We start from the raw sequence: 13,312 nt of genomic DNA, 5'->3' as shown, positions 1-13,312 counted from the left end.
AAATGACACACTGGACCAAATGGACTTCACAGACATTTTCAGAACATTCCATCCCAAAGCAACGGAATACACATTCTTCTCTAGGGCCCATGGAACATTCTCCAGAATAGATCACATCCTAGGTCACAAATCAGGTCTCAACCGGTACCAAAAGATTGGGATTATTTCCTGCATATCGTAAGGCCAAAATGCTTTGAAACTAGAATTCAATCACAAAAGGAAAGATGGAAATAACTAAAATACATGGAGGCTAAAGAGGATCCTACTAAAGAATGAATGGGTCAACCAGAAAATTAAAGAAGAATTTAAAAAATTCATGGAAACCAATGAAAATGAAAACACAACTGTTCAAAATCTTTGGGATACAGCAAAGGCAGTCCTAAGAGGAAAGTATATAGAATTACAAGCCTTTCTCAAGAAACAAGAAAGGTCTTAAATAAACAACCTGACCCTACACCTAAAGGAGCTAGAGACAAAACAGCAAATAAAGCCTAAACCCAGCAGAAGAGAAATAATAAAGATCAGAGCAGAAATTAATGAAGTAGAACCCAAAAGAACAGTAGAAGAGATCAACGAAACTAGGAGCTGGAACTTTGAAAGAATTAACAAGATTGATAAACCCCTGGCTAGACTTATCAAAAAGAGAAAAGAAATGACCCAAATCAACAAAATCATGAATGAAAGAGGAGAGATCACTACCAACAGCAAAAAAGTACAAACAATTATAAGAACATATTATGAGCAACCCTATGCCAGCAAATTAGATAACCTGGAAGAAATGGGTGCATTCCTAGTGATGTATCAACTACCAAAATTGAACCAGGAAGAAATAGAAAACCTGAACAGACCTATAACCACTAAGGAAATTGAAGCAGTCATCAAAAATCTCCCAAGAAACAAAAGCCCAGGGCCAGATGGCTTCCCAGGGGAATTCTACCAAACATTTAAAGAAGAATTAATACCTATTCTTCTGAAACTGTTCCAAAAAATAGAAATGGAAGGATAACTTCCAAACTCATTTTATGAGGCCACCATTGCCTTGATCCCAAAACCAGACAAAGGCCCCATCAAAAAGGAGAATTACAGACCAATATCTTTGATGAACATGGACGCAAAAATTCTCAACAAAATACTAGCCAATAGGATCCAACATTACATTAAAAGGATTATTCACCACGACCAAGTGGGATTTATCCCTGGGCTGCAAGTTTGGTTCAACATATGCAAATCAATCAACGTGATACAATACTTTAACAAATAGAGAACAAGAATCATATGATCCTCTCAATAGATGCAGAAAAAGCATTTGACAAAGTACAGCATCCTTTCTTGATCAAAACACTTCAGAGTATAGGGATAGAGGGTACATACCTCAATATCATAAAAGCCATCTATGAAAAACCTACAGCGAATATCATTCTCAATGGGGAAAAGCCGAGAGCTTTCCCCCTAAGGTCAGGAACGTGGCAGGGATGTCCACTAACACCACTGCTATTGAACGTAGTATTAGAAGTCCTAGCCACAGCAACCAGACAACAAAAATAAAACAAAGGCGTCCAAATCGCAAAGAGGAAGTCAAACTCTCACTCTTTGCAGATGATATGATACTTTAGGTGGAAAACCCAAACGACTCCACCCCAAAACTGCTAGAACTCATACAGGAATTCAGTAATGAGGCAGGATGTAAAATCAATGCACAAAAATCAGTGGCATTCCTATACACCAACAACAAGACAGAAGAGAGACAAATTAAGGAGTTGATCCCATTTACAACTGCACCCTAAACCATAAGATACCTAGGAATAAATTTAACCAAAGAGGCAAAGGATCTGTACTCTGAAAACTACAAAAAACTCATGAAAGAAACTGAGGAAGACACAAAGAAATGGAAAAACGTTCCATGCTCATGGATTGGAAGAACAAACATTGTGAAGATGTCAATGCTACCTAAAGCAATCTACACATTCAAAGCAATCCCCATCAGAATACCATCCACTTTTTTCAAAGAAATGGGAGAAATAATCCTAAAATTTGTATGGAACCAGAAGAGACCCCGAATAGCCAGAAGAATGTTGAAAAAGAAAATCAAAGCTGGCAGCATCACAATTCCGGACTTCCAGCTCTATTACAAAGCTGTCATCATCAAGACAGTATGGTACTGGCACAAAAACAGACACATATATCAATAGAACAGAATAGAGAGCCCAGAAATGGACCCTCAACTCTATGGTCAACTAATCTTTGACAAAGCAGGAAAGAATGTCCAATGGAAAAAAGACAGCCTCTTCAACAAATGGTGTTGGGAAAATTGGACAGCCACATGCAGAATGAAACTGGACCATTTCCTTACACCACACACAAAAATAGACTCCAAATGGTTGAAAGACCTAAAAGTGAGACAGGAGTCCATCAAAATCCTAAAGGAGAACACAGGCAGCAACCTCTTCGACCTCAGCTGCAGCAACTTCTTCCTAGAAACATCGCCAAAGGCAAGGGAAGCAAGGGCAAAAATGAACTATTGGGATTTCATCAAGATAAAAAGCTTTTGCACAGCAAAAGAAACAGTCCACAAAACCAAAAGACAACCGACAGAATGGGAGAACATATTTGCAAATGACATATCAAATAAAGGGCTAGTATCCAAAATCTATAAAAACTTATCAAACCCAATACCCAAAGAACAAATAATCCAATCAAGAAATGGGCAGAAGACATGAACAGACATTTTTCCAAAGAAGACATCCAAATGGCCAACAGACACATGATAAAGTGCTCAACATCGCTCGGCATCAGGGAAATCCAAATCAAAACCTCAATGAGATACCACCTCACACCAGTCAGAATGGCTAAAATTAACAAGTCAAGAAAAGACAGATGTTGGTGTGGATGCGGAGAAAGGTGAACTCTCCTGCACGGTTGTTTATCGCAGCAATGTCCACAATAGCCAAACTGTGGAAAGAGCCAAGATGTCCATCGACAGATGAATGGATAAAGAAGAAGTGGTATATATACACAATGAAATATTATGCAGCCATCAAAAGGAATGAGATCTTGCCATTTGCAACGACGTGGATGGAACTGGAGGGTGTTATGCTGAGTGAAATAAGTCAATCAGAGAAAGACATGTATCATATGACCTTACTGATATGAGGAATTCTTAATCTCAGGAAACAAATTGAGGTTTGCTGGAGGGGTTGGGGGTGGGAGGGATGGGGTGGCTGGGTGATAGACATTGGGGAGGGTATGTGCTATGGTGAGCGGTGTGAATTGTGCAAGACTGTTGAATCACAGATCTGTACCTCTGAAACAAATAATGCAATATATTTTAAGAAGAAAAAAAAGAAGAATATAGCAGGAGGGGAAAAATGAAGGGGAGTAAATCGGATGGGGAGACGAACAATGAGAGACGATGGACTCTGAAAAACAAACTGAGGGTTCTAGAGGGAAGGGGGTGGGGGGATGGGTTAGCCTGGTGATGGGTATTAGAGAGGGCACGTTCTGCATGGAGCACTGGGTGTTATGCACAAACAATGAATCATGGAACACTATATCAAAAACTAATGATGTAGTGTATGGTGATTAACATAACAATAAAAAATTTAAAAAGAAAGATAGCTGGTACACATCCCTTGCCTTTCTTTTCCCCCATCTCTGTCTTGGTTCCTAGACCATATATGTCATAATTTTGGACCTTGAGGACAAGGGCTACATCATAGGGATGGCAGAATGGAAGGTGGAAGGTACCAGAATCTTTGAGGAATTCATGGGTCAGAACTGTCATGCCAGCTTTAAATTATATACCCTGGGACTTTTCCATGAAATTAGGATATCTTGTCTAAGTCCTTGTTATTTTGAGTCTTTCTGTTTCTCAGAGCCAACCTTAAATCTAATTAATACAGAAAATTATTCATAGATGGAAATAAATATCAAAGGAATCATCTAAAAGAGTGAGAAGTGGTTGATTCTAGCTATTGGGAAATAGTAGGAAGGGAGCAGTAAGGAATGTTGGTTTTATAGCAAGTTTTATAGAACTTGACTCCTTAAGCTATGTGCATATATAACTTTAATTAAAAAAATAAAAATGATAATAATACAAAAACATGCTCTGATGTTCCTTATTCTTGGCATTTAGGCTTCTCATACCATTATCCTACTTCAATTCCTCTCCAGTCATTTGTATTCTTACGTTATCCCTCTTGCTAGACACCAAACTCCTTAAAAACAAGAAAAGTCTCTAATGCATCACATTTTGTTTATGCATTCACTTGATGGACACTTGTTTTTTTTCCCACTTTGGCTATTATGAACAATGCTGTTATGAACATTCATATGTAAGGTTTTTTAAGTTTTTTTTTTTTTAATTTCAGTTAGATAACATACAGTGTAAGATTAGTTTCAGGTGTACAATTTAGTGATTCAGCACTTACATACAACCTGGTGCTCATCACAAGTGCACTCCTTAATCCCCAGCACCTATTTAACCCATCCCCCCAATTACCACCCTTGAAACTATCAGTTTGTTTTCTATAGTTAAGAGTCTGATTCGGACACCTGGGTGGCTCAGTTGGTTAAGTGACTGCCTTCGGCTCAGGTCATGATCCTGGAGTGCTGGGATCAAGTCCCATATCGGACTCCCTGCTCAGTGGGTAGTCTGCTTCTCCCTCTGACCCTACCCCCTCTCCTGCACTCTCTCTCTTTCTCTCTCAAATAAATAAATAAAATCTTTAAAAAAAAAAAGAGTCTGTTTCTTGGTTCCTCTCTCTCTTCTTTATGCTCATTTGTTTCATCAAAATTAAAAGCTTCTGCACAGTGAAGGAAACAATCAACAAAACTAAAAGGCAACCTAGGGAATAGAAGAAGATATTGGCAAATGAATTATCTGATAAAGGGTTAGTACCCAAAATATACAAAGAATTTATCAAACTCAACACCCCCAAATGAATAATCCAATTAAATATGGGCAGAAGACATGAATAGACATTTTTCAAAAGAAGACACTCAGATGGCCCACAAACACATGAAAAGATGCTTACCATCACTGATCATCAGGGAAATACCAAAACTACAACGAGCTATATCACCTCACACCTTCAAAATGGCTAAAATTAACAACACAAAAAACAACAGGTGTTGGCAAGGATGTGCAGAAAGGGGAACTGTCTTGCACTTAGTGGAATGCAAATTGGTACAGCCACTATGGAAAACAGTATGGAGGTTCCTCAAAAAGTTAAAAATAGAACTACCCTATGATCCAGCAGTTGCATTACTATGTATTTAGCTGAAGAATACAAAAATATTCGTTTGAAGGGATAGATGCAGGCAAATGTTCATGGCAGCATTATCTACAATAGCCAAATTATGGAAACAGCCCAAATGTCCATTGACTGATGAATGGAATATCAGTCATAGAGAAGAATGAAATCTTTCCATTTGCAGTGATGTCAATGGAGCTGTGGAGTATTATGCTAAATGAAATAAGTCAGAGAATGAGAAATACCCCATATGATTTCACGCATATATGGAATTTAAGAAACAAAACAAACAAGCATTTACAAGTTTTTGAGTATACATACATTTCATTTCTTTTGGATATATATATATACCTTAGAGTGGAATTGCTGGGTCCTATGATAACTCTATGTTAAAAATTTTGAGGACTGTTTTCCAACGTGGTTAAAACATTTTACATTTCCATCAAAAGTGTATAATGGTTCCAATTTATCCACATCCTGGTCAACACTTGTTATCACCTGTCTTTTTTATTATAGACATCATATTGGCTACTAAGTGGTATCTCATTGTGGTTTTGATTTCCATAATTACAAATGATGAACATTTTTGTGTATTTATTGACCATCTGTATATCTCCCTTGGATAAATGTGTATTCAAACTCTTTGCCTATTTTCATTTCATTATTTGCCTTTTTATTATTAAGATGTAAGAATTGTTTATATACTCTGAATACAAGTTCCTTATCAGATATGTGATTTGAACATATTTCCTCCCATTCTGTGGATTATCTTTTTCACTTTATTGATGTTCTTGTTTACAGGACCTCATGCAATTTTTTAAAGATTTAATTTATGACAATCTTTAACAACAGCCTGAAAATTATTGAAAATGTCTTACCCGAACTATTTCACAGTCAACATTTAATTCAGTTGCAACTGCTTCAATTTTCTCTCTACAGACAGAACCGAGGCTGGTCATTCCATTGTCCCAGTATCTCTTAAGGGTGGCTAAGTCTCGGTCACTGAACTGAGTGCGATCTTGTAGCTGTTAAAACAGATTTAAAATAATTAGAATAATCAAAGGAAAGAATATTATAGAAAGGACCATCTGGGTAATATTTGCTAGGTTACTTTCAACACATAATAGTAGCTCAATTAATTTCACAGTTTTTTAAATTAATTTATTTATTTGAGAGAGAGTGGGGGGGAGGGGTAAAGAGAGAAGGAGAAAGAATCTTAAGCAGGCTCCATGCTCAACATGGAGCCTGATGCTGGACTCAATCTCACGCCCGTAAGATCACAACCTGAGCCAAAACCAAGAACTGGAGGCTTAACTGACTGTGACACCCAGGCACCCCTGATTTCACAGTTCTTAATATGTAATCCCCCATTTTGAAATGGGCCTGTCCATGATATTTATTTCCAAAACATGAAAGCATGCTAGAATAAAATGAGTAAAAAAATTTTAACTGTTAGAAATTAAGCAGTATTGATTTTAAATGGTTGTAATCACTTAAATAATACATTACCATTGGGGAAAATACAGATAAATTAAAAAAAGGAATTTAAATCACCCACAATTCTGGAAATAGCACTTGTTAACATTATAATGTGTATTTTTTCAAGTTTTTTTCTGTGATACACATATTCACATTACACTACATACATTTTTAAAATAACAGGATCACGACACTGTGTTGTTTTTAGATAAGTTAATCTAGATTTGCCATACATATGTCTTGTACTAATGTTATATTTAAAAGTGTAAATAAAAAATGTAAGAAGATAATGTAGCCTTAAAAATCATATTTATGGCTTTAGAAAGTTTCATAATAACCCTATACTTTTTGTATTTAGATTTCTTAGTCCAATAAACTATGGTCATTATATATTGTTTTAATTCAATGAATCCTGGAGGCACCCCTAGGAAGTATATTAGAAGCATGATAGAATAATGACTTCCATTTTGCCAATAGGTAGTCAGAAAAGCAAGGTCAGGGGACTCCTTCAATAGGGCACAAAATGTCCATGGCAGAGCTAGAAACAGAAATCTGATTTTTTCTAGTAGCTTCATCCCTATGATGTCTCCAATTATCACAAAGGTTAGTGAAAAAATCTGAAAATAAATTTTAATGAAAAATATATATCCTGGGGTGCCTGGGTGGCTCAGTCGGTTAAGCATCTGCCTTCGGCTTAGGTCATGATCCCAGGGTCCTGGGATCGAGCTTGCATCAGGCTCCCTGCTCAGTGGGAAGCCTGCTTCTCCCTCTCCCACTCCCACTCCCCCTGCTTGTGTTCCCTCTCTCGCTGTGTCTCTCACTGTCAAATAAATAAATAAATAAATAAATCTTTAAAAAAATAAGTACTAGTACTGAATTACATGTTTCTAATAAATGAATCAAAACATGCCATCCAAGTTTTTTTTCCAAGTGGACTAAGCCTCAAGTTATTTATTTTATTTATTTATTTGAGAGAGAGAGTGAAAGAGTATGAGAGTGGGGTGAGGGGCAGAAGGAGAAGCAGACTCCCCACTGAGCAGGGAGCCCAATGTGGAACTTGATCCAGGAACTCCGGGATCATGATCTGAGCCGAAGGCAGATGCTTAGCCAACTGAGCCACCCAGGTGCCCTCAAGTTATTTACATAAAAATCTCATTAGGTTCTCATTCTATATTGATTGTACAATAGTTTTGTAGCTAAAATTCTCAAAATAAAACAGAAAGCAAAATAAATGGTCGTCAGTTTCTATGTTGATTCCAATAATTCACCATAACAGCCAGCATAAGTATTCTCATATATTTCCATTGCAACAAATTCTCCAGTGCAAGCCAGCCTATATTATTGTCAGAGTGGAAGGAATAATGAACAGAACATTGAACACACTCAGTCATTTAATTTGTAATTCATTTAGAGGACACCCAAAGCTGATTCATCCCTTAAACTCAACTAAATAAAACCTGACTTGATTTGTTAGAAATGTGCTGGGGTCTCAACATTAGCAATGTTGAAAGAACGTTGTATGACAGTGTCTAAAAGTAGAAGCTTATGGGGGAAGAGCAGTTGTTTTTAAAATTCTTAAGAGCATATTTTAGCCAAGAAGATAAATAAGGTAAAAATAATTTAGCATTAAAACTCTAAATATTGATTTAGAGAAGGATAAAAAGGTGGACACAAAGGATAAGGTACATTCTGCCCTAAAGTTAAAATCAGTTTTGTTTTTCAATTGGGCTCTAAGGCCACTTTCACTTTACAAAGAAACCTACAACCTAAACCACTGGCTCGGTGAGATAAACATATTAAGCAATTCTCTTGTTGATTTTGTGAAAAGAGTAACATTCCAGTTACATTCCTTGACAATCTTGGTGAAAGCTCAGGCTTGGCCCTAGTGACCATATAATTGTGTTGATTTTATGTGGATTACATTGTAACACAATAAACAGAAACCTTCTGGCCTCTATACCAGCTTCGATAACATTTCTAGTCTAGTTTAGACTAGGAATTTAGTTATTGGCTTTTCTTTCAAAAGTAGAATTAGATGACAAAACTGTGATGTTGAGGAGCACAGTTTCCTGTTTTAAGTTTGTATTGTAGTTAAATGTAGAACTAAACTATGTATTTGTACTCAGAAGCAACCCCTTTGAAATGAGAAACATTAAAAATTTCTAATCCAAGTGACACTTCCCTCAGTTTACTCCAGTGTTCCATATGCTGTGCACTATTTGGTCTTATTTCAATCATCAGTCCAGACACTAGCTTGTACTGCTGAGATTCAAAAGTCTTTTGTGAAATTCTGTTTATCTTTCCACTTGACAATGGGCTCATTAATAGCAGAGATTATACCTTTTTACTTTTACTTTCATTGTAAAAGTGAATTAATAAGGCACTTGATAAAAAAATAGTCAAATTATCAGAAAGGTATAAAATGAGCTACAGTCTCTCTCCCTTATTTACAAATTCCTAAACACCAAAGGCAACTACTGTCAGTAATTTCCAGAGTAACTTTCCAAAATAAAAATGTGTATACGCTTACAAAAAAAGGGATGATACTATAAACTTAATTTTTTTTTACTTAAGTTTATCTTGGAGATATTTCTATACCATCACATACAGATATACTACTTCAATCTTTTGAACTGCTGAATTGTGCTCCATGGAATACAACAAAATGAAAAGCTTTTGGACAGCAAAAGAAACAAGCAAGAAAACTAAAAGACAACCTAGTGAATGAGAAAAGATATTCGCAAATGACATATCCAATAAAGGGTTAGTATCCAGAATATATAAAGAATTTACACAGCTAAACACCAAAAAATCCCAAATAACCCACTAAAAAATGGGCAGAGGACATGAAAAGACTTTTCTCCAAAGTCATACAGATGGCTAACAGACATGAAAATGCTCAGTATCATTCATCATCAGGAAATGCAAATCAAAACTACAATAGATATCTCCTCACACCCTGTCAGAATGGCTAAAATTAACAACACAAGAAACAACAGGTGTTGTCAAGGATGGAGAGAAAGGGGAACCCTCTTATGCTGTTGGTGGGAAGGCAAGCTGGTACACCCACTCTGGAAAACAGTATGGAGGTTCCCCCCAAAATTAAAAATAACGACCCCACTCTTGATTTTGGCTCAGGTCATGGTCTCAGGGTTGTGGGATCAAGCCCTGTGTCAGGCTCCCCACTCAGCAGGCAGTCTGCTTCTCACCCTCTCCCTCTGCCCCTCCCCCTGCTCTCTCTAAAATAAATAAATCTTTAAAAAACACAATGAGATATCACCTCACACCTGTCAAAATGGCTAAAATAAAAAACATAAAAAACAACAAGTGTTAAGGATGTGGAGAAAAAGGAACACTCATGCACTGTTGGTGGGAATGCAAACTCTTGCAGCCAATATGGAAAACAATATGGAGGCTTTTAAATAAATTAAAAATAGAATTACCATATGATCCACTAATTCTACTACTGGATATTTACCCAAAGAATGCAGAAACACTAATCCAAAAAGATATATGCATCCCTATTTTTATTGCAACATTATTTACAATCGTCAAATTATGGAAGCAACCCTAGTGTCCATTGATAGATGAATGGATAAAGAAGATGTGGTATATATATATACAATAGACACCCTATGACTTAGAATTATCTAATGATGGAACTTTAGGTGGTTTTCAGGTTATTGCTATTACAAACAATGCTTAAATGGACAACCTTGTACATAGATCTTGCTTTATATTTGCAATTTATATATTATGGGAAAGTCCTAGCTTTGTGTTTTGATCATCTCCACTTTTTCCCATTGGTGAAGAAGGGATTCCTCCCCTAGAGTTATGGAGATAGCCAACCAAGATCTCCCAACACCAGACAGATAAAATCAACAGTAGTGTATTAGTCAGGTATACTCATAGCCTGGAAGAGGAAGGAGAACACCATATGCCCCACAGGGACACATGGAGATTCCATTTGGGAACAGAGTGCACAAGCAGAGGCTGTAGTGTAACCCCTGAGAGTGGTGAAACCCCCATTTCCCACAGGAGATGTGATTGTTTGAACTGAAGCCCTCTATTCAGGGATAAGCAGGCACTGTGCTTTGTCCCTGAGATAAGTTATTTGAATATGGTATTTTATCTGCAGGAACAGGATGAGAAGGGGAACTTGTGGTTGGCCATCCTTTGAGACTCTCTTGGCTTTCCTCAGATGTCAAAATGCATGTAATATGGGGCTTTAATATCAGGTCTTTTAATTTTTTTGAATATATATATATATATATATTTAATATATATATATTTAATATATATATATATTTAATATATAATATATAATATTTATATATATTTAATTCTTTTTTTTAAAGATTTTAACTATTTATTTGACAGAGAGACAGCAAGAGAGGGAACAGAAGCAGGGGGAGTGGGAGAGGGAGAAGCAGGCTTCCCAAGAGCCAGGGAGCCTGATGCGGGGCTCAATCCCAGGACCCTGGGATCATGACCTGAGCTGAAGGCAGATGCTTAATGACTGAGCCACGCAGGCACCCCTATATAGCACATTTTTTAAATCAATGCATCTGTTGATGGACATTTGGGTTGCTTTCACATTTTGGTTATTGTGAATAATGCTGCTATAACCATCGGTATACAGGTATCTGTTTGGGTCCCTCCTTTGAATTCTTTGGGGTCTAAACCTAGAAGTGGAATTGCTGGATTATATGGTAATTCTATTTTAACTTTTTGGGATATCATCATACTTTTTTTTCATAGTGGCTGCATCATTTTATATACCCACCAATAGTGCACAAGTGTTCTAAATTCTCCACATGCTCACCAACACTTGTTAATTTCTGTTTAATAGTAACCATACTAATGAGTTCTGTGGTAATATTTCATTGTGGTTTTGATTTGCATTTTTCTGATGAATAGTGGTATTGGCATCTTTTTATATGCTTGCTAGCCATTTGTATATTTTCTTTGGCAAATTTCTATTTAAGTCCTTTGCTCATTTTTTAATTAGGTTATTTCTTGCTATTGTTTTGTTGTAAGAGATTTTATATATTCCTAATATTAACTCCTTTTCAGTTAAGGGATTTATCTTTTACATTCTGACAATTTCTAGTCCTTGAATTTCTGAGATATATTACTGATGAGGGAATAGAAGGCAAGCTGAGGACAAAGCTGACACCCCACAACCCCCTCCCAAGGAATATATGTGACATTCCTCAGGCACTCCTGGCTGCCCTAAAGCTAAGGAAAGGATCCTGCAAGAAGAGCAAAGCATTTCTATCAATAACCTAGCTTCCAGAAGGAAATGTAGATACAATTAAATGTCCTTATAATCTGCAGCTCATTGACAGATACTTGAAGTGGGCAGAGTGTAATGTTCCTCCAGGAAACTCCCAACTATCTTCATGTTATTGCCTTGCTAGAGGGAAAAACAACCTTAACTTGACAATGGCAAGTCCTCTGGTATACTGTGAGTCTTCTTTAACATATTAAAATCCTTTTAAAACTTCCCTTTTCCTTACCTCCCCTAACCCCATAGTATATAATCAGCCACCCCTCACAACCCTGGTGCAGCAGCTCTCTCTGCCCTCAGGTCCTGTCCCCACGCTTTAATAAACCACCAGTTTGCACCAAAGACATCTCAAGAATTCTTTCTTGGTCGTCAGCTCCGGACTTCACCCCACTGAACCTCACCTATATTCCAAAACCACATCATTACTGTGAGGATTAATTTTTTGGGTTAACTTGACTGGGTCATGGGCTAGCCGGACATTCAGTCAAACATTGTTCTGGGTGTGTCTGTGAAGGTGTTTCTGGATAAGATTAACATTTGAATAAGTAGATTGAATTAAGCAAATTGCCCTTTCTAATGTGGATGAGCCTCATCCAATAAATTAAATACTTGAATAGAACAAAAAGGCTGAGTAAGAGGGTACTCCTGTCTGAATGATGAGCTAGAATGTTGGTCTTTACTGGCCTTTGGACTGGGACTGAAACATTGGCTCTTCTTGGGCCTGGAGTCTGCTGCCTTTCGGAATGGATCTTGCACTATTGACTGCCCTTTTTCTGTCATTTAGACCTGGACCAAAACAACACTTTGGCTCTCCTGGGTCTTTAGCTTGCTGATGGTGGATCCTGGGACTTCTCAGCCTCCATAATTGTGTGGGCCAATTCCTTATAATAAATCTCTCTCTGTAAGTATACATATATTCTATTGGTTCTGTTTCTCTGAAGATCTCTGACTAATATAATCTCTTTATAAACCCAATACCACTTATACTTATTTTTAAGATGAACTTCCTTCAGTTTTATACTATAGTTGTCTAAGCATGGAGTATCTTTGAATCTTTAGTCCCAGGAGTATTGTCATCTGAATTCCTGATCCAACATCCTTCTAAAACCACCATATGTGAAAATTTACTGTCATTTTGGTTTCATTTTTTTTTTTAACGATTAGCGGTCAATTCTAGAGTTTAAACTGACATTGCCCAGCTAATCTTTTACTTGTCACATGCAGTCTCAATCACAATCTTCTGCTACAATAATGTCATGTAAAAATATTGTGCAGAAATCGAAAACTT

The 13,312-nt window shown here is 36.9% G+C and overlaps 1 protein-coding gene across 1 annotated transcript in view; it reads right to left on the bottom strand.

Annotated features, from left to right (window-relative positions):
- HDX (highly divergent homeobox) overlaps positions 1-13,312 on the bottom strand; it is a 222,500-nt gene that overhangs the window by 89,851 nt on the left and 119,337 nt on the right. The window contains exon 4 of the mRNA XM_028101499.2: positions 6,131-6,277. Coding sequence (XP_027957300.1) covers positions 6,131-6,277 — 147 coding nt within the window. The remainder of the gene's footprint in view (positions 1-6,130; positions 6,278-13,312) is intronic.

Source organism: Eumetopias jubatus, unplaced genomic scaffold, assembly GCF_037043125.1.
Source record: "Eumetopias jubatus isolate StellerSeaLion01/CBP00866 unplaced genomic scaffold, mEumJub1_p1.0 scaffold_11, whole genome shotgun sequence".
Taxonomy (NCBI): domain Eukaryota; kingdom Metazoa; phylum Chordata; class Mammalia; order Carnivora; family Otariidae; genus Eumetopias; species Eumetopias jubatus.
Note: the sequence above shows the minus strand (reverse complement) of the source record. Positions and strands in the feature narration are given on the sequence as shown.